The sequence below is a fragment of the Lissotriton helveticus genome, chromosome 6, assembly GCF_964261635.1.
Source record: "Lissotriton helveticus chromosome 6, aLisHel1.1, whole genome shotgun sequence".
Classification (NCBI taxonomy): Eukaryota; Metazoa; Chordata; class Amphibia; order Caudata; family Salamandridae; genus Lissotriton; species Lissotriton helveticus.
Genome location: NC_136067.1, coordinates 1,280,075,789 through 1,280,101,950, shown reverse-complemented (window position 1 = coordinate 1,280,101,950; position 26,162 = coordinate 1,280,075,789). Strand labels below are relative to the sequence as shown.

General features: G+C 43.3%; 1 protein-coding gene across 3 annotated transcripts in view; it reads right to left on the bottom strand.

Moving 5' to 3' along the window:
• The window catches only part of NINL (ninein like), a 425,470-nt gene that overhangs the window by 40,209 nt on the left and 359,099 nt on the right, over positions 1–26,162 (bottom strand). For 2 of the 3 annotated variants that reach the window (XM_078649025.1, XM_078649027.1), the window contains 4 exons: positions 24,930–25,013; positions 23,573–23,656; positions 5,003–5,086; positions 2,169–2,282 (listed from right to left, as the gene is read on the bottom strand). In XM_078649025.1, coding sequence (XP_078505151.1) covers positions 2,169–2,282; positions 5,003–5,086; positions 23,573–23,656; positions 24,930–25,013 — 366 coding nt within the window. The remainder of the gene's footprint in view (positions 1–2,168; positions 2,283–5,002; positions 5,087–23,572; positions 23,657–24,929; positions 25,014–26,162) is intronic. The other variant, XM_078649026.1, reaches the window with a different exon arrangement.

Sequence of the window (26,162 nt, the reverse complement as noted above, 5' to 3'; positions counted from 1 at the left end):
CGTAAGGACACCTTTTGATCTTCTACTTCACAGGCCAGAGGCAAAGGTTTCAGAGGTGTTCTTAGGCATTAGATTTCCTTACTGGAGCAATCGTGGTAGAGGGGCCCTGCAAACAGAAGCTGCAGGCGACGCCAGGAAGTCCATGAGAGGTGAAACTACAGTGGACTGTCTCTGGAGGGCTGGGGGACCATGCTGGAACAGTTGGTCCAACTCTGGCTTGGAGCGACGGGCGCAGTGTTGTCCTTAGGTGTTGGGTTTTCATGGTCTTGGAGTTCTCTCAGGTCTCTTTGGGTGCCTGCACGATGCAGGGAAGAAGCTTTGCTGCTCCAATCGAGTTCTTGGTTCCTGGGTGAGGTGCTGGCATGTCTCCCAGGCTCTGGAGACACAGCAGCTGCAGGACCAGTCATTTTTTGGTGCAACTGTCAAAGCCAGTAGTCAGGCCGGTAGGGTTGGCTTCAAGTCAGCTGCTGAGTCCTCAGTTCTTGCTCTTTCTGACTCTTCACAAACGTTGTCTTCTTTCAGGTCAGAAGGATCTGATTTTCTGGTGTCAGAGGCTCCCCTAAATACTGAATTAAGAGTAAAGGGTAGTAGCCAAAGGGCTACTTATCCTTGGGGTCACTACGCTCCTTATATGACCAGTTCCTGTGGGAAGTGGGCATAACCCTGACCCAGAATTCTTAAGTTTGCCATCACCGAGATGGTGAACTCTGAAAGATCGCGTTTTCTTCAGTTAGTCCACCTTAGCGGTGGTACTAGCCTGGGTGAGGGCATGCCTACCCGACTGACTAATTTTCCTGCCTATCCAGGTGCCAAAGGGCTTTGGCAAAGGAGGTTGGCTTTCTCTCCTGTGAGCGAGCCTGATTTGAATTTCTTTGAAGCTCCTCTGCCTTGGAATGCTAATCAGCAGGTCATCCTGAGTGAGGGTGGTGTGAACACCCTCTTCCCATGCACACCTTGTTTCTCACCTCCTAAGAGCAAAGGCCCTGGGAAGTCAAAACCTTGCCTCGGTGGTAGGCTGGCAGAGACCAGTCTGCCAATGCAGTTCAGCTTTAGCCTAACACCTAGACGACGCTGCAGATGACGTTCTCTTTAAGTTAAATTAGTTCACTTCCTGAACTGCACCTACATGACCACAAGCATGCTACAAAAAAAAATCATGCAGGTGATTGTCCTAAATGCCAATAACCTTTGCCCCCATTCATACACGTCGAACTGCACCAAGAACTACTGGATTTAGGATGAGATCACAGATACTTAAGAAACAAACACTTGGCTAAAAAGTCTCAGACTGTGAAAGTATTGTTATTGGATGGCTCGCCACTACCCACAAAAAATAAAATGAGAAAGAAAGCAACAACGCTATCAATGACACAACCAAAATTATCTATAGCTGTATCATGGTTAAATCCAAATACACCAAAAAGGAAATTTGGCTGAGGGATGGGGAGGAAGAGGCTGGAGCAGAGGGGTTAATTTTTTTAATTAATAATAAGAGATGTGACATTAAAAGTGGGTTCCCTCTGACTGAAAACTGCATATGTTGGTGTTATTATATCCACAGGGATACTACCCCCTGACAAAAAGAGAAAATACCTTTTCTATTGCATTAACACTTACAAAGGTAGGCTTTTATATGACAGGGAGGGGATAATGCACTGAAGTCACATAACATAGTTGACTCAGATTATAGCAAATTACATATTGTTGGGATACACAGTTCTAACCATCTATTAAAAGCCTTGTTTGTGTTCAACAGCATGATGTTACAACTTTAAGATTTCACATACATTTGTGACTGTACCCTGCTTTCGGTTGTTCTAACTTGAGAACCATTAAAAGATATAAAAAAAGAAGTCCCCTTAGACAAGAAGTATTTTGAGATGGAGGACAACCGTATGTTATAGTGTCTCTGATATGTACCCTCATTTTACCAAACAACAGCTGGAAAGAAAATCACTGCTTCGCTGCTCAAAATGAACTACCTAGAAGGCAGTGCAGTATTGATGGAGCTGGAAGTTCCTGCTAAAAAGCTGCACTGCTTCTTCCATTGTGACATTCCTCCTTCTAGCGACATCTGTCAACAGATTATTAATGAAGGAAAGATTTATGCAGTCACATCTTTCTTAGCATGCACAGTCACTATGGACATTACAAATTCTGTTTAATACCTGGGCTGCATAATCCTTAGCTTCTATTGTTAAAGTCTGACACTTGTCTTCCAAGGAAAGCTTCTCAAGCCTCAGTACATTAACTTCTTGTTGAAGAGAATCCATTCTTGAAAGCTATCAAATAAATAAACAATTTAGCAAATTTGTATGTACAGGTGGTTAATTAATTACACAGACAAATCAAATTATATCACTTCTAAAGAAGCAATTAAGACCACATTGGAATCTCTTGCACAAAGGAGCATGATCTTTCAGCACAGTAAAAAAACAAGTTAAAGACTACTGATGAAAATGAATAAAACATCTATTGCATGTTTAAATGAGAACTTATCTTTCAATCCGATCTTTTGCCTTTAACTCCTATTTAAAAGCAAAGACCCACAACATTTGCGGTTTCTAATGATGAAAATACCATTCAGTTGCTTGAATTCCATTCTGTTTCAAGCTGTATAAATACATTGGATTTGCCAATAATGTTGCATATAATTCCTAGCTATCACTGCACCAGTTCTAAATTATGGCTCAGACGAACAAGTAAAGGCAACACTAAATCCAGGGGGAAAGGCACCCTCTTACTAGAATCGAAAACATTTAGATGACTCTGGCAGCTTTTAAGGCATCTTTAGAGAAATCTCTTGCTAAATTAACCATCATAGAGAGGTGCAAGAAAGTCATTTATCAATCCAAGTGAAAACACAAACCATTTCTGAGTTATTTGTTACAAAAAAATAAAATAAAACTCTGTCTTTACCCATAACACACTAGAAAGCAATGTAGCAGGACTAAACTAATTTCACTTTAACCTTAACAACACAAACATTCCCAAGCTAGACACTTTACGCATCTTACGAAATGGATAATATTGAGGCATTTCAGGCAATTTGTCCACCAGAAACCTTGAAAACAGAAAACAATCCACTGGCATCCATGAATGCACTGGTTGCCTAACAACAAATAATATAAAGAACAAATTCAGAAAAATATCAAGTGGTACAGAAAGGTTGATGAATCAAACCACAGCATATGAGCTATTGCAAAGGGAGGGTGGTAAATGTCATATTTTCCACAAAGAAATAAATGCAAGGACCACCAGGATTCTTTACAGACACAGCTTCAGAGGCAAGTGACTCTCTAATGCCCCGTTCGGGTGCAAAATGGCATCCACTGTAATTGTTTGAGTTATCAATTGTTTTGAGAAAAGATACAATCCAGTATGGAGAATATACAATTCCCAAAATGTGCACCATGAAGACCCTTAGCCAACAAAACACAGACCTTACTGTCAATAGGAAACTTGGAAAAATGAGAGGCGCGGTATTACCGTCTGACTCAACCAATATGGAGCATCCTCGCAACTACTTAGCAAGAGAGAGTTTAGACTACAATGAATGAAACATTCCGTTCTTCCCAAACATGGTGCCAAAATTGGCGAACAGAAGATAATTCTTATCGTTATCAATAAACCATTGATTGCTTGAGCAGTAAAGGCAGTACTGCTCAAAATATCTACGTTAAGAATCTCTAAACTTAAAAATGAGAGTATTGTGGGAACATAAAGGGAGAGATGAAATCACCAAAGGGTAAGGGGGAGATGAAGAGCAAATAGTTGAGCTGTATCAGTGAACAGCTGAGCGGAATAGAATGTGCCCGGGCCACATCAGGAAAATTGCAACCTAAAGTTAAGTACAGAGGAAAATGTGCATTGGCCTAGCACTTGTATCAGTTTATGATCTTCTATACACTAAAAAGTGGCATAAAATCTTTTCATTGCATACATGTGAAGAGACACCTGGTAGTAGGCCCAAAAGGACGCTCGTGAACGTATGATGTTATCAACAGTCAACTTTTTTATCATTTCAACTGTGAAGATCTTTGTATTCTAGCTGGGGTTCCTCATTTGAACTGACAGTGATATTGGGTGCCTCCTCTTTCGAGCTCTTGAGTGCCACTGTCAGCCTAGATATGTTGATTACTTTGATGTCTTGAGCTGCATTGGTGTGGAGCAATTTTGTCTTCAACGATTACATGATCCCTTTTCTCATTCCCTCTCCTTCCCGAAAAGTCTGGGAAGTCTTGGACATGCACATTAAAGACCCTAATTAAATCTTCTCACTTCTAAATTTGGCTAATGGAGTTGTGAAACTCTTGGAAATTGTTGTCCTCTTCCAAGTATAGAACGTTTGGACGTGGTTTCAAGTACCTTCTTGATTGCTTGGAGTATGAGAGAGATGTCCTGAGGCAACTGTCCTTCTTCTAAAACCTATGTCATTGTGATGTTCGCCACTCATCATAGGGGGCATAGGACTGAAACATGTAATGCGATTGCACCTAAGCATGTCATGCTTGGTATCTTGCTTATTGGTCCCCTAGGTATCCAGTTCAGTTTAGGTCAAACACCTGCAAGTTACTCTAAGGATGCTTGAAGTACTTCTGAATTTCAAAATAAACAGTCAGAAGAATCGCTTCAAGAAGACATCGGTCATTCTACTTTTTCAATAATGTTTTTTGAAACTATTCCTCCACCATCTAGCTCTCCGAACAGAAGAGCACCAGGGTCTTCCCTCTCTGTGGTTTAGCATTTCTGAGTACCCCACCCACTTCTTTAAGCTTCCAGCAGGCAGCACAGGGAGCTGGAGGCCCATGGAGTGATGACCGTCTCGGAGCATGGGACCAACTATGCCCCTGCAACAATGCATTTTTTAGGTTACACATCAACACATGCGATTCACAATACTGTCACACAACAAAGGGCGCTTTTTAAGTTTGCTTCATGTGACCATATTATTACAATATGCACAGACACCACTCTGAAAAGTCATGCTGCAGGTTCTTACATTTTTCTTACTTTCCTCAGCCTCTTTGAGAAGGCTCTCTTTCTCCTGCTGCAATAGCTGATGCTGCAAAGTCAGAACAGCTACCTGTTTACAGAAGAGAAAAAACATTAGAATGGCGCATTGCCATGTTTAAAAATAACCACTGGAAAAAGCCAATAGACCTCTCATTTGCCACAAGTTGCGGACCTACTGGCTTGGGCAATATTATTTTTCCCTCCATTGATCCCGCTTGCTTACATGGTCATAAACATCCGCTATCTTGTAATGTCGTTTTTTAAAAACATAAGAAACTGCTACTCTTGGAAGACAGCTAAAATTATGTTTTTCCTAAAAAAAAATAAACCTCCTGTGGAGTGTGGGTCTTATAGACCTATATCTCTGATAAACTCTGATGCTAAAGTTTATTCTAAACTTTTAGCTATACGACTAGCCCCTCTTATGCCACAGTTGGTAAATGACCAGCAGCATGGTTTTGTTATTGGGAGGGACACCCCATGCATGTTAACATGGCTATTACCGCTTTTGACGTGGCTACAACTAATCTCACCCCACTCGGTATGATACTTTTAGACGCAGAGAAGGCGTTCGACCGAGTGGGGTGGGACTATTTGTGGGGAGTTCTAAGACAGTTTGGCTTCAGAGGGCGTTTTTTAAGAAGTATTCAGGCATTATATAAGGATCCTAACGCTAAAATCAGCTATGCTGGGGCACTCTCCTCTACTTTTCCAATTCGGCGGGGGACGCGGCAGGGATGTCCGCTATCACCCCTACTTTTTGCTCTCTCCATAGAGCCATTCATTAACGCTTTGGAAGCTCAAATTAATATTGCGCCAATTCTGCATGAAGGTAAAACCCTAAAAATTACCGCATATGCGGATGATATAGCTATTTATACCACCAATGTAACGGATGCACTAATAGGGATAACAATAGAAGCTAATAAATTCGGGATCATTTCAGGTTATAAATTAAATATAAATAAAACACAGGTTATCATGAATTATCAGGCCAATTTACCTGTGCAGGGACTATGTCAATCTGCAGTATATCTAGGGGTAAAGATATCATCTAAAACTGATCATATAAATTCACTAAACTATGATCCTTTATTAAAAGAAGTTACAAATCTTTTGAAAAAAATGGCATAAGATCCCTTTAAACCTTATAGGCCGTATGAATTTGATTAAGATGAACATTTTGCCGAAGTTCTTATATTTATTTCACTCCATACCTTGCCGCGTTAATAACTTATTCTTTAAGAAATTAGATGGCATTTTAAGTAGTTTCGTTTGGGGCTATAAGAAGGCCAGAAGGTCTATGACAATATTAAAACTCTCATCTGAAAAGGGAGGTTTGAACTTCCCAGATTTCAGAGCCTATTTTCTCGCTTCTTTTTTAGCCCGGCTGCGTAGCCTATTTGCCCCTAATAATCAATATTTTTTTCATCAATTTATGCTTGGTGGTTATTCAAAACAATTCCTGGCAAAAGTACAAGACCCAAATTACTTCAAACGTGTAAAATTTAAGACTGCGAGAGACGCCGTATTCATATGGAAACAGATGTTGACCAAGTGTAACACTTCTTTTTTTCATAATGAGCTGCCAATATGGGACAATCCCGGGCTTCCAGATATTTTTAGGGATAAAACTGGTCGAGAATGGGCCAACTTTGGTATTCAGACTTTAGGAGATCTGTATGGTATTGATGGTCTTTTACAATTTGAAACATTGCAACTTTTGTATAAACTGCCTGAAAAAATGAGATATAAATACATTCAGATCAGGGACTACTTAGTACGGAAAATGAATTTGATAGAAATTACAAGTTCAGATATATGGGCTTGTTTTTATTCCGTGCATAGAAAATCATTAATTAGTTTGGGTTATAAGTGTCTCAGTCAGAATAGCTTTGACGAAGCTTCTAGACTGGCATTAAAATGGACTGTTAGCCTAGGATATAATGTGACAATTCAGAATATTTCTGCTGCCTTAGTCAACATCTCTAAAGCTGTCCAGTCTTCCAGCCTGAAACTCCAATCCTATAGAACGGTCAGCCAACTTTACTACACTCCACTAAAAATCTCTAAATGGACACAAAATAACTTTAACAATGATCGTACTAAATGTCCTAAATGTGGTCTGGTGGCAGCAGACCTCATACATATGTTATACTCATGCCCAACTTTAGCTAAATATTGGGCGGACATAGAAAATATTTTAACGCAAAACCAACTAATTAACTTCTCACTCAACGCAGCCGCGGTACTATTGTCCATATACCCGGTTAGCCCTATCTATAAAGAACTGCTAAATATTACACTGGCTTGTGCCAGACTCGTGATTGCTAGGGCTTGGATTTCTCAGAATCCTCCTCATATAACTGAATGGTGGACATTGGTTCTTGAAATTTACACTATGGAAGATGCTATTGCTAGGAATAGAGGAATTAAAGCAAAAATAAAGTTTGCCAAGATATGGGGGAATTTTTTGCAATACTAGCAATGATTTGGATCATGACAGTGTAGCAATAGCTTATTGAGTTCCAGTAAAGGCTGCCCCCCGCCATTCTATCCTTCACAAATCACGTATCTACATCTAGCACGTCATTTTGGAATCAATCAAACAAATATCTCCACACCGACATGGATAGAGATAAAATAGCAGCAGATCTGTTCGAGAACCTAGCCAAGGGCATGCCCACTCACACTGCCACGGCGAATGCTGGTCCCCCCCGTGTGGAGGGCCTCAAAGACAAATTCAAAAAATTAGAGAGACTTAAAAAACAAGAGAACTCACGCTGGTGGGACTCTACCACCCTGAAGCAATATATGCGTCTTAAACAAATACCGAGAGGCTTGCGCTCCAATACGTTCCCAACATATGATGATCTTGATCTAGATCTGGTGAAAAAATGGGAAGACTCTGTTACTAATAACTCTTTTGCCCTTATGGACATTCTGATAGAAAGTGCCGATCGCAAGTCCAGTAAACTACTGGGAGAAATTGCGACACTGGAGCAAGAAATCAAAGACCTCAACCTACCAGAACCAACTGTGAAGAATTACACCATTCTGGATGAGGTATTATTTAAACATCAGGAAGAAATAAAAAACAGGAAGGCCAGACAAATAAAAAGAGATGACGCAGATTACCGTAATGGTCGAATCTTTACCTTTGATCGTAAATACGACTCTCTAATACGACCACACAACCCCAAAAAAAGTGGCAATATCTCATCCGCCCCAAGTTCTGTCTCATCCAGTAATGCTTCTCTAAATTCTGCAGGTATAAGCGAACCCGATCGGGATTTACAAGATACCAACAGTACCCCTTTTTTAGTGGAGCTAGAACGGATGCGCAAAGGGAACAAGACCCAACCACCACGAGATACCACAGATCAAAGACCCATAGAGGCAGCAGGGGTGGCAAACGAAGATTACAGAAAAAAACTGAGGTCAGGAACAGCAAGGAAATAGAGACCGGACACAACGAGGTCCAAGTGGTCAACCTTTCCTCTTTTCCACTGACTACTGATATGACTAATCTCCTTTCCAGAGGTTTGAACTTCAATCCCTTCTCAATAGGAGACACATGCCAAACGAAAGTAGACCTCTTTAAATTTGTACGGAGCCTAAAATTGAAAAAGTATTTTGCTGGAAAAACTACCAATACTAGAAATGTTAAAAATATTCCTGATGTATTAACAGACAATGTGACTACAATAAAAGATATACAAGCAATACACCTATTGTTATCTATTACTGAATGCGAAGACAGCCCCGTAGAGATGGGACAACTTCTAGAGGAATTGAACATTGACACAGATCTGGGGGTTGTTAGTGGCTTGAAAAATAAATCCACTTGGACACCAACACTACCAGGTGGCAACAATATTGACATTTTCCACAAGCGAGTTCTTGATGACATCAACAAAATCAACACAAAAAAACTCAACGAAACATTTGCATTTAAAGATAACCTCACCAAAGGTGAGCGCTTTGCCCTCACCACACTCACACAGACTTCCACCATTGTGATCCGCGAAGCGGACAAAGGAGGGAACATTGTAATCATGAATGCAGACGATTATAACAACGAAGTACTAAGTCAATTAGCTGATACTTCTTGTTATGAACCGATCACACTTAACCCCATGGGCACCTTAACAACATCCATTAACGACCACCTACACAAGTGGAAAGAAGATGGCCTACTGAACGAAGAAGAATACATGTACCTTAAAGTGCACAAACCAACATTTCCATGGTTGTATACCCTCCCTAAAATCCACAAAGATCTCCCCTTCCCACCAGGCAGACCAATTGTCTCTGGCATAGGGGGACCAACAGAGAGATTGGCTGAGTATGTGGATTTGTTTCTAGGCCCACTGGTCAAAAATCTACCCTCATTCATCCAGGACTCCAAGCATATACTGAGTGTGCTAAATGACCTAGAATGGCAACCCAATACCACCATAGTGACTATGGACGTGGTTGCCCTATACACGAGTATCAACCCTGTCCTAGGTATAGAGGCCATAACACGAGTTCTATCTAACAGACCAGCATCCCTGTGGGCACATACCCAAATGTTAATATCCATGATGACTCTGATTCTTAATAACAACTTCTTTATGTTTCAAAAAAACTGGTACCGACAAAAACGTGGAGTAGCCATGGGCTCTAAATTCTCGCCATCTTTTGCCAACTTGTTCATGGGTTCTTTTGAAACAGACCACATTTGGGGCACTAAGGGCAGCGAATACACCGACTCCATACTATTTTGGGGTCGTTATATTGACGACTGTATCTTACTGTGGACAGGCTCAGACGAACTTCTCCAAAGTTTCTTTGAACATCTTAATCATAACGATTGGGAACTGAGTTTCACTATGAAGTCCAGCAAAACCAAGATAGAGTTTCTAGACTTGGAATTCTACATTCTCAACAATAAATTACACAGCAAACTTTATAGGAAGCCCACATCGTGCAATGCCATACTTCGAGCGGATAGTTACCACCCGCCACACCAAATCAGATCAATACCATTTGGTGAATTCCTCAGAGCCAGAAGAAACTGTAGCAAGGACAGCGATCTGGCGGATACTGTACAAGACATGGAACGGAGATTCGAAAGACGTGGATATTCCCAATCCATCCTGTCCACAGCAAAAAAGAGACTTAACAAAATCACGAGACCAGAGACACTTAAATGTAACAACTCTAACAAGGCGCAAGATTCCACAGTAAGGATGATTACTGAATTCAACAGTCTACACAGACCAATTCGTACCAGCATGATCAAACACTGGAACCTGCTCAAAAGTGATCCAGTACTAAAGGATCTAATTCCTCCAACTCCACAAAAACCTTCCGCAGAGGAAGAACCCTGAAGAACAGACTCAGTCCCACCGTTCCAAGAACAGACACAACTCCGGACTGGCTGACACAACGCAATAAAGGCTTCTTCAAATGCGGCTTTTGTGTAATGTGTAAATGGGCTAAACACAAGACAACGAAATTCATTGGTCCCAATGGGGACACATATGACATCAGAATGAACATCAACTGCACTACAAAATATGTAGTATACATAATTGAGTGTCATTGCGGAAAACAATATGTGGGCAGCACAATAAGATGTCTAAAAGACAGGATCTCTGAACACATGAGAGCGATACAAAAACAAGACCCCAAATATCCTGTTGCCTTACATGTTGCCAAATGTCAGTCAACCATAGAAGATTTCCGCATCAGTTTCTATGGCATTGAAACAGTACCCACTCACATAAGAGGCGGCAACCGAGAGCTAACCTTGAGACGCAAAGAAGCGACCTGGATCATGCGTCTTCGCAGTATTGAACTCGGCTTAAATTACGACCCTGAGATGCAATACTTCTTAGGGAACTAAATCAAATCAAAACTAGTCCTCACAAAGAATCAGAACATATCTTTAAACCCAATTCCACATTACAATAGGGGTATAAATTTTCTGAATAAGACCTATGTTTATGATTATACCATAACATATCTGCTTAATATGTGGTCTCACACGCCTTTCTTTTTGCTGTTTGTTAGAAATTACGTAACTGTATGTACTCACTGGATTACTTTGTTTTATAAATATGTACTTTGCTGTTAAATCGTCTGCTTAGTGTCACACCAAACAACACTAAACACTACCATCATCAGAACCAAGAATCAGTATAATTAGTGCAATTTTCGCTCTTAATACTCTCATCCAACCGGACATCAACCGGGTTAACTCCTAATTATGCGAATACGCTTTTGATTTTTAGCTTCCGTTTTTAACTCATTCTGCTAAATCGGAATACAGACTGATTCTTGGGTTTTCGCATATTTCACTCCATTTATCAGAACGCCAATTCTGAGATTTCTACCTGTAATCATCTTTTTCCATTGATTCACCCAACCCGATATTAGAATGTAGTATTTTTTCTAAATACGGCCAACGTTTCGACTTACTAAACGAGACGTTACCGCTCTAGTTTTTTTAGGACTGACAGAGCAAATATCGGAAGTAAGGCTTAAATAGACACCCCCACTTCCTGTCAGGTGACCGTTTTCGAACAACGGCACCGGGAACCACAGGAGGGGGAACGAATCTTTTCAGGTAAATCATCTCGCCTTGCATACCAACCTTTTCCCTTCTCCAAAACAAACCGAATTATAATGAGAGAAGATTACACCACTCTTGGTTTTTCATTATTTACTCTACAGGTGTACCCGCCTGATTACCCGATTTCGAGCGTAACAGCTTTAATCTCTTCTCCTCCCGGCCATGGTTTTCCTATAACCTTATTAAGGTATGATTATATATCGATGGTTTGTTTCGATGTAGTACTAGCTCCCGTAATGGTTTTACGTGATACGATATATATCACTGTCTCGTTTCATCACCTTTTTTGATACAATACTATGTTTACCTGTAGGAACCACCTGACTACGCTTCCTAGCGCATTAACAATACTCGTTGCCACATCACTACTTCCGACTTTTCTCTCAAAAGGGTGAGTTGCACACCTATGTTTAGATACTGTTTTGGGACTAAAATTAAATTTAGCCTCACAATAAATATATCGCACACTCCAATTACTGTGATAACATAAAATGCGTGTCCTGGACGAACACAAGTTATTTTATTTTGTGTTTGGTGTTCGGAGTTGAAATATACAAGTACTTTCTCCAAGCACACCCTCTTGAATAGATATCCTCCTTTTCCAAGTTGGCGCTCACATTAACCAGTGGCGTACAAAACGATCTTGTCTAATAATAATATAATAATACTTGGAGTACCGATTACATGGGAATGAGCACTAGGGCTCTATCAATTTGTATTTATCATCGTGCAAACCGACAAAATCCATTAACTAAGAATAAACAGGCTAAAAACATCTCTTTTTGCACATATAACAGCACTATTCGCTCCTGCCTAGCGTACTATATGGAATTGTCAATGTATTTTGCTAAAAAGCCTTCTTTTTAAATATAATTGATACAATTGAGACACTAAAAAGTCACTATAAGTCACAATGGGGCATGTACCCGCCAACAAGCACGGACACTTTTTCACTCGTTATTCACCACTTTTCATGTTCTTTCCCATGTCGTCTTATTTGAAATATTATCCACGCACACTGGTCAATGTGTTTGCTTATAAGGATGCTAATAACTTTAGATTGCTAAAGTCACATCCACACAATCTGTATACCCACGATAAAAAGATTACCACCTTTCACAGTCACGAGTAACATAGATATCAAGTCACACATGTATGACACAATGTCACCCTATGGCATGCCCGTTTTATACCACCAAGGGTCACCTACCACGTTTTTACTCATGTCAAATCAACCATACAAATGCATCTTTTGTATCTATACCCAGCCCTGAAGATTCGCAGTCTGTTTCCCTGCGATGAAACACGTGTTGGCCAGAACAAGAGGAACAATAAATTTGTTTTCCATAACAAGGATTCTACCTCATTGAACTTTCTTTCTGTTGACTCTGAAACACTATTGATGTGCGCAATACACTATTGCACCATAACTAGGACTCACCGAGCCTGTATGATATTTTCCTAGAGCAGGGGCTTTTGTTGATTTTGTACAAATTAGTGTGGATGTGTAATCCACCTCTGAGCGGTTACGAGGGATTACCGCCCGCCTCCTTGCCTGGAGTCTGACACTCTACAACACGATACCGTGCGGTTACTAGGTAGTGCGCCTTTCTATTCTGGAATACCTTAAACCCTCCCAGTGTAGCAATAGCATGACTGTTCTTCTTGTTTATGGTCTATTAATTATCAATGATTTGTCCTGATTAGGATCTATCTTTTTTTTTTTTCATAACTTTTGTTTGTGTTTTGTATAATATGAACATGCACCGATTTGAATTCGATTTATCTTACTTTTCTGATTCTGTACTTGGACATGTTAATCACTTTGAATTGCTTGTCAAATAAAATTCTTTAAAAAAAAAAAGAAAAGAAACTGCATTAAAATAGGAGTACACTGCATGCATGTTTTTAGCTTTTGTAATATATGTGGGATAAAGCACACCTGCCAAACGTGATAAAGATATTCCAAGTCACCAAGGAGACATTTTTAAGGTGAGATGCCTCGAAGGTAACTTGTAATAACCTTTTTATGTCCATAAGGCAGACATTTTATTCCTTATAATACATGGCCACACCATAATCTTCCCTTTCCAAACCCCCATTTGTTCCTTGCTGCCTATACTTGTGGAATCTGTGCTGTGTCATTTTTGTGCATCAAAGGCTTGATTTTCAGTGGCACAGCTTTGCTCCAGGGTATCTGGTTGGGCACCATAGACGGTATCTTGGGTGTCTTATGTTTGGACCCCTCTGACGATTTACGGGCATGGTTCACTGTAGTTTTCGGGTCACTCTTAATGACCTTTCAATGACCTACACTCTGTCTTCTAGGACCCAATCTTTGTGTTCCCCTTGAGCTTCCTTTGCCAGGACGTCTCTTCAGAAAAACCCACTTCCTCCATCGACGAGCACTCCTCTGCTGCTTTTCTGTTTCTAACAGCCCCACCATGTCTGCTGTGACCCAATGCGCTCGAATTTTTGCACAAGGGTCTTCGGCTTAAAAAGTGAGCATGGGAAGCAATACTCTGAATTATGGTTGCTAGGGAGACAAAACATACAGACTGGGTGTTCGCTATTCACTGCAAACTTTTGGTGGCAGTTTGGGCAGAATTTGAAGATCTGTGTGTTAAGGTACAGGACCTCTAAAAGGTGGCGCAATAAGTGCAGCAGCCCTTAGAGGCCTTATCTGGTCACAGGGCCTTGGTACCTACGGTACCTTTTACAAGGGACTTACATGTGGCCAGAGAGGTGCCAATTTGGAGGTACACAGTACAGTTTTAGGTCAAGAACATAGGCTCTGGGTACATGGTTTCAGGAACCCAGGACACCCTCAGTCAAAGAGCACCAACATCAGGCAAAAATTAGGGGACAACCATGCAAAAAGAGGCACTTTCCTACAGTTCTCAGACTACTACAAAACTCTTTTTAACAAACCCTGAGGAAACCTAACTCTATCATGAAGCATTGATCCATATGATCTTTTTTAAGCACCTTCTAGCTCTTCTATGAGATATTGTTGACGATCTTCAGTGAACACCCTGGAGCATGATTGATGCATTACCCCATCCAACAGCTAAAAAAAGAATCTATCTTGGTGCGCACACACAGCGGTATTGTGGGATTATGGTCGACATTATACAAGGGCCCCACTATGTTGACATCCACTCACTAACCTACGAAGCATTGTATTACTTAACTAGTAAGCATCTGTGTGTATCATGTAGTGCTTAGATTCACATACTCTGCATACTTCTGCCATTTAGTGTTGAGCTTGGACGTCTGCAAGTTGTTTTTCTTCTAAGAAGCTCTTTCGGGTCATGAGGTATAGGGACTCCTCCTTTGGCTGGCAATGTGCATACGCACTGGACCCACTCTTGGATTGTTTTCTGCACAGTGCGTGAGCAGAAAGATGGAGCATAAAATAGAAACGTATAGTAACCATGAAAAGGTAAGAAATTTAGGAGTGAGATAACTTTATGTTTTTGCAACAACCAAAGGCTTCCGGGGAGGTGGTTGGGAGCATGTGATCCCACACCACGACATGATACAAACTAATGCTTACAAGGTAAGTAACATATTTTGTTCATAGTATGTGTTACTGTGTCTGCACATACTCTGCATAGACTGTAAAGTAGTTGTCAGGTAAGCTGTGGCTAGAAGATTGAAAAGGCAGCCTGGCAAACTTTTACTTGTTGGCATGCTAAGACAACCACACAGTAGGGGTTAGTGAACAGGTGTAGAAGGGACCAGGGGCTATATGTAGGTAATCTCACTTTACCGATGCTGAAATACCGAATTTTACCGATTCGGTATTTCAGAATCGGTAAATCGTATGTAGGAAAAAATGTGGTCAATTTTACCGATTCGGTAATATTCGGTATTACCGAATTGGTATTTACTGATTCGGTAATTCCCATTCATTCCTATGGGTCTGGAGGCCCATAGGAATAAATGGGAAGCCATTCACTATTACCGATTAGGAAAATACCGAATCGGTAATAGGGGGAACATATTCAAGGGTGGCAGGGTGTCACATTGATACCCTGTTGCGCCCCTGAATCGTGCATGTGTGCACATGTGGCACACATACATGCCCTAAGGGCATGTATGTCTGCCACATGGCTCTGAGAAAAAAGCAAAAAATTGCTTTTTTTAAAGGTATTCGGTATTTACCACCAACTTATAGTTGGTGGTCAATAACGAATCCTTAAGGCTAAAATGCACTCACTTGAGTGCTACCTACATAGGCTTTAACAAACCGGTAATTTACCCATTCCTTAAAATAAGGAATCAGTATTTTACCGATTCCTTAAAATAACGAATCGGTAAATTACTGATTCCTTATTTGCAGCCTCCTACATCTCAAATCCCTAAATACCGGTCGGTAACGGTGAAATTTACGGAATTTCACCGTACCGACCGGTATTACCCCAACTACATATGGCCCATAGTAGCTGCTTTACAGATGTCCACCATCAGTATGTTACCTAAGCTGGCCATAGAGGCTCCTTTCTTTGTGTGTAGAATGTGGCCTGGGCAGAACAGGTGGACTTATTTTAGCTTTGATATAGCAAGACTGTATGTATTTGACAAGCCATTGAGTAATGCTGCCTTGGAGAGGGCAGGACCTTTTGTGCGATTTGGAAAAGGTGACAAATAGCTGCTGAGTTTAATGGAAGGGTTTTGTTCTATGATGTAGTATATGAGGGCATGCTTAACATCAAGAGTGTGAAGTGCCCTCTTTGCTTTAGAGTCTGGTTGTGTTAAGAGCTCTGGAAGCTGAATGGTTTGATTGAGATGGAAAGGAGATATCACCTTTGGAACGAATTTGGGATTGGCTCTGAGGACAATCTTGTCCTCGTGAACCTGAAAGAAAGGCTCCTCCAGAGCGAGGGCCTACACCTCATTACCAGGCTGTAGGGATGTGATTGCAACAAGAAATACCACCTTCCAGGAAAGGACCTGTAAGGGACATGAACGTAAAGGTTCAGAAGAGGGACTCATGAGTCTGGTTAGGAGGATACTGAGGTTCAAACTGGGGTGGAGTGTACTCTAGGAGGTATAATAAGATTGAGACCCACCGAGAAGAACTTGGCTGCAGGTATTCTGAACAAGGAAGTGTGTTCCCTGCTCTGCATGTAAGGCAGCTTTAACAGCCAGGTGCAGACATATTGATGTACAGGCGAGGCCTGATTTGTGTAAGTGAAGAAGGTAACAGACTATGTCTTGCATTAGAGGCTTAAGAGGGCATACATGCTTGGAAATGCAGTAGTGGACAAACCTTTTCTACCTAGTGGCATAGCAGGCCCGCACAGTGGGTTGCTGTGCTTCTTTGTGGCTGGACATGCATTGTTGAGGGAGGTTAAGACAGCAAATAATAGGACCTCAAGAGCCATATTGCTAGTTTGAGGTGTCAGATTTGTCAGTGGTTTTCAGATACCCCCAACTGCAGACTTACGGGAGTAGGAATTGCGGATGGAGTTCCCAATTGTAGACTTATTACACTTCCTGCTGAGCAGGTCTGCAAAATCGTTGTCCATTCCTGAAAGGTACTCCATCAGGAGGTGTATCTGATGGTGAATGACCCAATGCCAAATGCTATGCGCTAGCACTGATAGTTGTTGTGGTCAGTGAGCACCGCCTTGTTTTTGAAGAAATACATGGCGGACATGTTGTTAGTTTTTATAAGGACTACTTTGCGTTGAATCTGCTGAAAGAATGCCTTGAGTGCTATCTGGATGGCCAGCAGCTTGACGTAACTGATGTGGAGCATCAGATCCCGAAGATGCTCTACCCATCTGTGCTGATGACCACAGCGGAATTGGGTCTATGATGTGCTGGCACTGAAACAGGTTGTTGCTTTTTCACCACTGTACAGAGCGATGGGTCCTGGCCTATGCAGATACTTGATCCTTTCTGTGACCTTTCGCTTGTGGCCACTGCATTGAGAGTCAGTACTGAAAAGGCCGTTTGTGTAGGTGGGCATGGGGAGAAATAGCTATACATGGTGCCATCATTCCTAGAAGGGGCATAACTGTTCTGACTGTCAGTTAATTTGGCTGAAAAAGAAGCAGTGGCTGTTGGAAGGCCCGCACTCTTGATTGACTGAGATATGCTTTGCTGGTAACTGTGTTTAGTACAGCTCCTAGAAAGGGCTGAATCTGTGAAGGCTGCAGGGGGGACTTCACAGTGTTTACCGTGAAGCCCAGTTTGTGAAGGAGGGAAATAGTTGTCTGGGTATGAGCGAGGCAGAGCTGCTTGTTTGCACTCTTGATCAGTCACTCATCAAGTACTGGAATACTTGAATGCTGCCCCATCGGAGGTGGGCGACTACAACTGTGAGACATTTTGTGAACACTCTGGACATTAGGGACCCCAAATTGCAACACTTTGAATTGATAATGCTTACCATGAATTGTAGGTAGGGCTGATGTGCTGGGTGGATGGGGTATGTGAAAGTAGGCGTTAATTCAATGTAAAGCTTTCACTTTGCTGTAGAAGAGGGAAGACATGCTGCAGAGTGAGCATTTGGAAGTGTTTTCAGGTGAAGTACTTGATGAAAGGCCTGAGATCTAGAATTGGCGTTATAGATCCGTCTTCCTAGGGGATGAGAAAATAAAAGAAGTATACTCCCCTGCCTTGATGTTGTAATGGCACTGGTTCTATTGTGCTCTTGAGGATAATTGTCTGGATCTCTTCTTGAAGAAGGTGCTGGTGTTCTGCACGGAGGGTGAAGGTGTGTGTTCAAGATGGTATGTTTGATGGGGTTACAGTAAGTTCCAGGCAGTAACTGTGTTGTGTTATGGAAAGTACCCACTGGTCGGAGATGATCGCTTCCCACTGTGGTAAAACCCTTGATGTGGGAAAAACCTTGTAGAACTTCCCACAAAAGGAAGTAATGCTTGGTAGAGGAGGCTCCCTTAGCTTAGCTATTTGAGTTCTGGCTTGAAACCAGAGACACTGAACGAGACTTTACGCCAGACCAGGATACTGGTGTGAACACCTCTGGCTGTAGTGTTGGCTGAGCCAAGAGTAAAAAGGATTGTGGTGCTGCCTTCAGCCACAAGCTCCAGACAAACGCTGTTCACATTGTTTTGGGGGGGGGGGCTGGAGGAGTTCCTCTAATTTGTTCCAATTTGATCTGTTGTAGCTGGTGAGCAGGCCCACCGTGTTTGCAATTCGCCAATGTGTGGCTGATGGCACTGCCACTCTTTTCCTGCTAATTTATCTTTTTGGTCTCCTTATATGGAGGTGGAAAGTCACCTGAACCTTAAGTATTAGCGTGCTTGTGCGCCAAGAAAATCAGGTGGACCATGCCCACACATGTAAGGCGGGTCACTAGCAGAGGGTTTATACTTATGGTCTACTCTCAGTATGACCAATGCAAAAAGAACAATTGATGGACAGAATGCAGAACAATGTCATACATTCACCCCAGTACAGAGATCTGGGCCTAAATCCATCGTTTTTTTGCTCACCATGCCATTCCAGTTTAGAACCAGCCATATGCAAATCAGTCTTGACCCTGTGCCTATGACCACCTGGGCTTTGACTGGCACCTGGAATGTCTTGGTGCAGTCTTTACCATTCCCTTTAGCATGGGGAGAAACTGGAGGGTAGACTGTATTTTGGAGAGAGTTTCAACGAGAAAGTCATCGTCTTCCTGGATGACATGCTTGTCTACTTTATGCTATGTACCTGCTCTGTGGATGTCCTTGTGATAGGAGGTGGCATCATCCAGCAGGGTTAGGTTAGTTGTATAGAGGCAGGGTCTGGGTCACCAGGGGCATTAATGTTGTAGTCATCCCACAAGTCATCCCTCAGTTCCGATTGCAGACCTGGGAATGGTCAGTTCACGTGAACTGGAATGACACTGGGGGCAGTTCTTGGGAGGCAGTCCCTTTCATCACTAACCCAGCATTGTCGACCAGAAGGTAGCAGTGATGAGAGGAGGGAGGCCCCGAAAAGGGTCCTAGGCCGCAATTTAATGCACGGACGTTTTTGGAGGGGTTGGATTAACATCGGCAGTGAGGACGTAGGATTGCATGAAGACTGTCTCAAAGCAACCGGAGACAAGCCTAACGCATGATTAGGCGCTGAACAGGGAGCACGACTGGTACACATCCGAACCCAATGGCAGAAAAAAATATGTAATAATGGAGCAGAATGCCCATGCACATTACCAACTAAAGCAGGCGCTACTATATCTTTAGACTCTAAAGAATACTTTGAGGGAAAACAACTTGCAAACGTCCAAGCCCAACACTAGATGGTAGGAGTATGCAGAGTATGTATATATACAGTCACAAATGCTACAAGCCTGCTTTTTCTAAATAACAATTAGATGGCGGAATTCTGCAAAGCTTGTGAATCTAGAAGAGATTTTATGCTTTAAAATTTATGTTACTATAAGGACTCATCTTGAAGGCTGATAGCTGTAGATTGCTCGAAGTGGTAACAGGAATCAGTGTGGGTGGCTTAGTCTTTCGGCAACCTTTGGCTATTCGAAGCCAGTGGTGGAGTAGGAAGAGTGGTGGTCAGGGAGTGCAGAGATTCCTAGGTCTGTCTTACCATCTGCGTTGATGTGGGGAAGAATGAATTGCAGATTACTTGTTGCGCACACCATAACCAACCCAAAGTGGTGTTCAACAATTCCATTTACATTGCCACCTCAGTGGTTCCGCGACTGTCTTGGACAATCTAGAAAGAGCAGTATATGATGCTGCTATTCCGTCTAGTCCTCGCCTGGGAACCTTACATGCCTGGGAGGCTTCTTTGTGCATGTACAAGCCGTACCTCGTCTTTCCCATTCACATGTGCATCTTTGGTACTTTCTATGCTCCTTTCTCTAAAAGCTTCGCATCTTTTTACTCTGTGATTCACCTTAATTGTGATACCGGAGGAGGCATCGCCATCATCCACAGGAACACCATCCGCATCACGACCAACACCGACGACACCCTCGCACCCGCCGAGCACCTGCACTTCCAGGTCCACATCAACCCCAGGACCACCCTCAGAGGCACCCTCATCTACAGACCCCCGGGACCACGCACACAATTCAGCGAAGACATCGCCGACGTCATCAGCCCGCACGCCCTCCTCTCCGCTGACTACATCCTCCTCGGGGACCTCAACTTCCACCTGGAGAACAACAACGACCACAACACCGCCACCCTGCTGGACAACCTCGCTAACCTGGGACTCAAGCAGCGGGTCACCACCCCCACCCACTACGCCGGACACACACTCGACCCCGTCTTCTCATCCAGCAAGGACATCACCTTCAGCCACGCCACCGGACTCCACTGGACGGACCACAGCTGCGTCCACTTCAGCTTCAGAAGGACCACGATCCACCACCACCAGCAACAGGTCGCACGCAGAAGCTGGAACAAGATCACAGCCGACCAGCTCGCGACCTCCCTGAGCATAAACCCTCCCACCAGCGCAACGAACCCAAGCCAGGCGGCCACCAACCTCACAAAGTGGATCAGCAACTGCGCAGACGACCTCGCCCCCCTGAGGACCCCGCCTAGCAGACCCGGTAGCAAGAAAGCCCCATGGTTCACCGACAAACTCAAGAGCTCCAAGAAGAACTGCCGAGCCCTCGAGAGAACATGGCGCAGAGACCCAACACCGGACAACATGTCTGCCCTCAAGCTCGCCACCCGAAAACACCACCAACTCATCCGCGCCACCAAGAAAACAACGCACACAACAGCAAGGAACTCTTCAACATCGTTAAGGAGCTCTCCAACCCCAACGCCGGAAACAACGACATCACCCCTTCGCAAGACCTCTGCAACTTCCTCGCCTCCTACTTCCGCAACAAGATCGCGGACATACACAACAGCTTCAGCACTCAACAAACGCACGCCACGACCGAACCTCCGCCCCCCACCACCACCCTCCGCGCCTGGACCCCGATCAGCACCGAAGAAACCGTCCGCACGATGAACTCCATCCACTCCGGATCTCCGACCGACCCCTGTCCTCACCACGTCTTCAACAAGGCCGACGCTGTCATCGCACCCCACCTGTGGGCCATCATCAACACCTCCTTCGACACCGCTACCTTCCCCGAGAGCTGGAAGCACGCCGAACTCAGCGCTCTACTAAAGAAGCCATCAGCCGACCCCACCGACCTCAAGAACTACCGCCCCATCTCGCTGCTCCCGTTTCCTGCTAAAGTCATCGAGAAGACCGTCAACAAGCAGCTGGCTGCCTTCCTCGAGGCGAACGGATCCCTCGACCTCTCGCAGTCCGGCTTCCGGGCCAACCACAGCACCGAGACCGCCCTGATCGCAGCCACTGATGACATCCGAGCACTGCTTGACAACGGAGAAACAGCAGCCCTCATCCTCCTAGACCTCTCCGCGGCCTTCGACACTGTCTGCCACCGTACACTAGTGAAACGACTCAGCAACATCGGAATCCAGGAGAAGGCACTGGAGTGGATCACCTCCTTCCTCGCCGGAAGGACACAGAGAGTCCGCCTCCCCCCGTTTAAATCGGTAGCCACCGAAGTCATCTGCGGCGTTCCTCAAGGCTCCTCGCTCAGTCCAACCCTCTTCAACGTCTACATGAGCCCCCTCGCAGACATCGCACGCCAGCACAACCTCAACATCATCTCATACGCCGACGACACCCAGCTGATTCTCTCCCTCACCAACGACCCCGCCACCACCAGAGCCAACCTTCACGAAGGGATGAAAGAGGTAGCCGAATGGATGAAGAACAGCCGCCTGAAACTGAACTCGGACAAGACGGAAGTCCTCATCCTGGGATCCTCACCCTCCGCCTGGGACGACTCCTGGTGGCCCCCCGCCCTAGGCAGCGCACCCAAACCTACAGACCACGCACGCAACCTGGGCTTCATCCTGGACTCCTCCCTCTCCATGACCAGACAAGTCAACGCCGTCTCCTCGTCGTGCTTCAACATCCTGCACATGCTACGTAAGATCTTCCGGTGGTTCCCCACCGAGACCAGGAAGACGGTCACCCAGGCCCTCGTCACCAGCCGTCTGGACTACGGCAACTCCCTCTACGCCGGTACCACCGCCAAACTCCAGAAAAGACTCCAGCGCATACAGAACGCCTCCGCCCGACTCATCCTGGACATCCCCCGACGCAGCTACATCTCCGGACACCTGAGAGACCTGCACTGGCTCCCGATCAACAAGAGAATCACCTTCCGACTCCTCACCCACGCACACAAAGCCCTACACAACCAAGTCCCAGGATACCTCAACAGCCGCCTCAACTTCTACACTCCCAACCGCCGGCTTCGTTCGACCGGCCACGCCCTCGCCGACGTCCCCCGCATCCGAAGAGCCACCACAGGGGGACGGTCCTTCTCCTACCTCGCCGCCAAAACATGGAACTCCCTCCTGACCCACCTCCGCCTGACCCAGGACCACCTCGCCTTCAGGAAGCAACTCAAGACCTGGCTGTTCGAGCAGTAGCGGTCCCCCTCCCCCAGCGCCTTGAGACCCTCTGGGTGAGTAGCGCGCTATATAAATGCTGTGATTGATTGATTGATTGATTGATTGATATTCTACAGCTATATCTGGCCTATCACCTTTCTGTCTTTTCTGTAAGTCCTCTTTATTCTTGACCATATTGATATTGCTGTTGAACTAATCTTTGGTTGCCTCAGACACACTTTAGGGCACACTGCCTACTACCTTCCAACCTCATGATTCCCCATCAGCACTGTAGAAAACTGCAGTTATTACAGATCCCTTGTTACTCAAGCATACTGGGAGCTATTAGGGCTAGCCATGGTCTGAGCCACTATGATTTCAGCTTCCCATCAGCAACTTGACAGTAATGTACATAGTTTGACACAATCAACACATTTGCTGTTACTGTCCTTTAATCTTATTTATAGACATTTGCACTCCCACCAACCACGCCTCATTTGCTAACCTGCTTTTTATTTACATCAACTTCTTGAAGTACATCCTTTTTCTCTTGTTGTAGCTGCAGCAGTTGAAATGTTAAGGTTGCAACCTATTTTGAATGAAAACACAACATTCATATACAGCGCTGGTCTCCACTTGAAGAAATAAATTAGCAGTAAAAATGCTCAGCGTACAAAAAAATGTTTCACAGATTTTTTCACATGTATGTATTTTGCCATAATATCAACAAAAACAAAGATAGCTAATATTACTGCTCAAAAGATTGATACTGCATGTTATACTATTCCTCCAATGCATTTTGAGTTCACACTCTAACGTGGAGCAAGCATATAGAATTAGTTAAGGTTACCAGATGACTCACTGGTATTATGGGCACCATATTCTTTCTAGAATGTCTTTTCACAACAACAGTATTTTAGAACTTTCCTTGTAGGAGGAAGTGTCTAGTTGCTAAGTGGATTTTCTCCTAAACAACGCATTGGCATCATATTCTGTCCATAAATGTTGGGGTGGATTTACACGACTAATAAGACCATTCCAATTCAAAGAGGCAGGATGCATTATATATAGAAAACGTTTGAGAAGAAAACCTAATCATGCAAGTCCTTTTGTTTTTCCACACTAGGATCTACACAACATGTAGTACCATGGAAACAAAATTGAGGTCACAGATGAAAATCCTTGAAAAAAGATTGATCTTAGTGGTTCGTCCACCACCTCACATAAGATCGTCTGGATGTAATGTCACACAACAATACTCCAGCCCAAGGAACAGAAGCGGAGGATGAGGCTGACGTTATGATATCAAGAGAAGAAAACCAGTAGGGATGCTACCAATAACATACAAATGTATAACTACAGAAGCAGTATGCAGCATCTTGGTGTCCCTATTCTCAACACACGTCAAATGCCGGTTAGCAGTAGCCCAGTGCCAAACCCATATGTGGGTATTACTTCAAGGACAGACTGCCAGGACACAGGAAAAAGCAACACTATTGTCAGCAGATGGGAAACTACAAAGCAACCCCTTTTTCAAGTTTTGGAACATACTGAACTACCTTTTACGGTGCAAACGTAGTGCTTACTATGTATGTACAGGCATCTCGTCAGACAAACAAGGTACTGTTCTCTCCATTGTAGTTGTAGGCTTTATTTTTCAATGCGAATGTCGCCAGTAACCAAGTCATACAAAATGGCTGCACAATTCAAGATGCTAATGCGATACATTTTGTGAGGTATTTGAAAGATGAGTGGACTCCAAATGCTGCCACTTGCATTAAGACAGTGTTAAACGGTCAGCTACCACCAATCTTTACGCTACACATATATTTCTGAACAAAGCAAGAATGCCTTTTTCTCACCTGCTTCCTATTTTCTTCTGCTTCTTTTAGTGTTTCTTCTTTCTCCTGTTGAAGCAGCTGATGCTGAAATGTCAAGTTTGCGACCTGTTTTAGATAAAATGATAATTTCTTATTGCCGGTGTCAATTTGAAAGAAGAAATCAAAATACAATGGCAGAACTCGATTTTTTTCCAGATGTTCTTTTCTTTTGCAATAAAATTATAATTATTTAAATCAGGGACGTCAATGGCCCGATCCTTGCCAGATTTTTAGTTTTGTTGTTTTTAAGATAAATGTACATCTAACAAATGTCAATTGAAATTATTTACATAGACTGTGGTTATTTTGAATATCTAGTAAGGCTCTGCACTGCAGGACCTATGGTGGACATAACTGTACATAGATAGCTTAGCTCTGACTATAATGAGAAAAGAGGGGGTTTGTTTCCCTTAAAGAATGTAAATTGATATTATCATGATTTTCATACAAATGTACCAAACTGTGGAACCAGGGTGCGGTCTATTCTGGAACTGTAAAAAGAGAACAACAGATGGGCAGAATGCTGAACAATGTCAAACACTCACCCCCAGTAAGAGATCTGGGCCTAAATCCATCGATTTGTTGATCACCTCGCAAATCGAGTTTGGATCTAGCCATATGCAAATCAGTCTTGACCTTGCACCCCATGGGAGCAGTCCAGCCTGAACTGCCAGTCTGCCATCTAGTACAATCACTGTGTAAACAGATATTTTCTTCTCCGCCCTTACATTTACTCATATTTAGAAAACAGTGTCAAGTCTACATAACAATCTTCAACCACTGGAGTTCTTCTTGATATCCAAAAATTGCCATGATTGGCGAGGAATGGACAGGTTTTCCTACCAGCTTATTAACCGGGTCAATAACCTCTTTCCATAAACAGCCAACCCTGATACATTTCCACAATACAGGGAAAAGGTTACTCATGTCTTTAACACACAACACAAACATACACCAGAGCCATTCACAACAAATTTACTTTTCGTGCTGATGTTCATGATATATGAAACAGTACTTATTGTTGGTTGAAACTAAGGTTAAGATATATACCTCCATTAACTGGGCTATAAATATGATTACATTTTTTCCATTAATATGCTCATTGATGTCGGCTTTCCAATTGTCCTTAGGTATCTACTTTCTAAATAATGTAAACAACAGGTTACCTGACCTGGGAAGGATGAAAGGCTTGAACGAGTGACCTGCAAATCACAG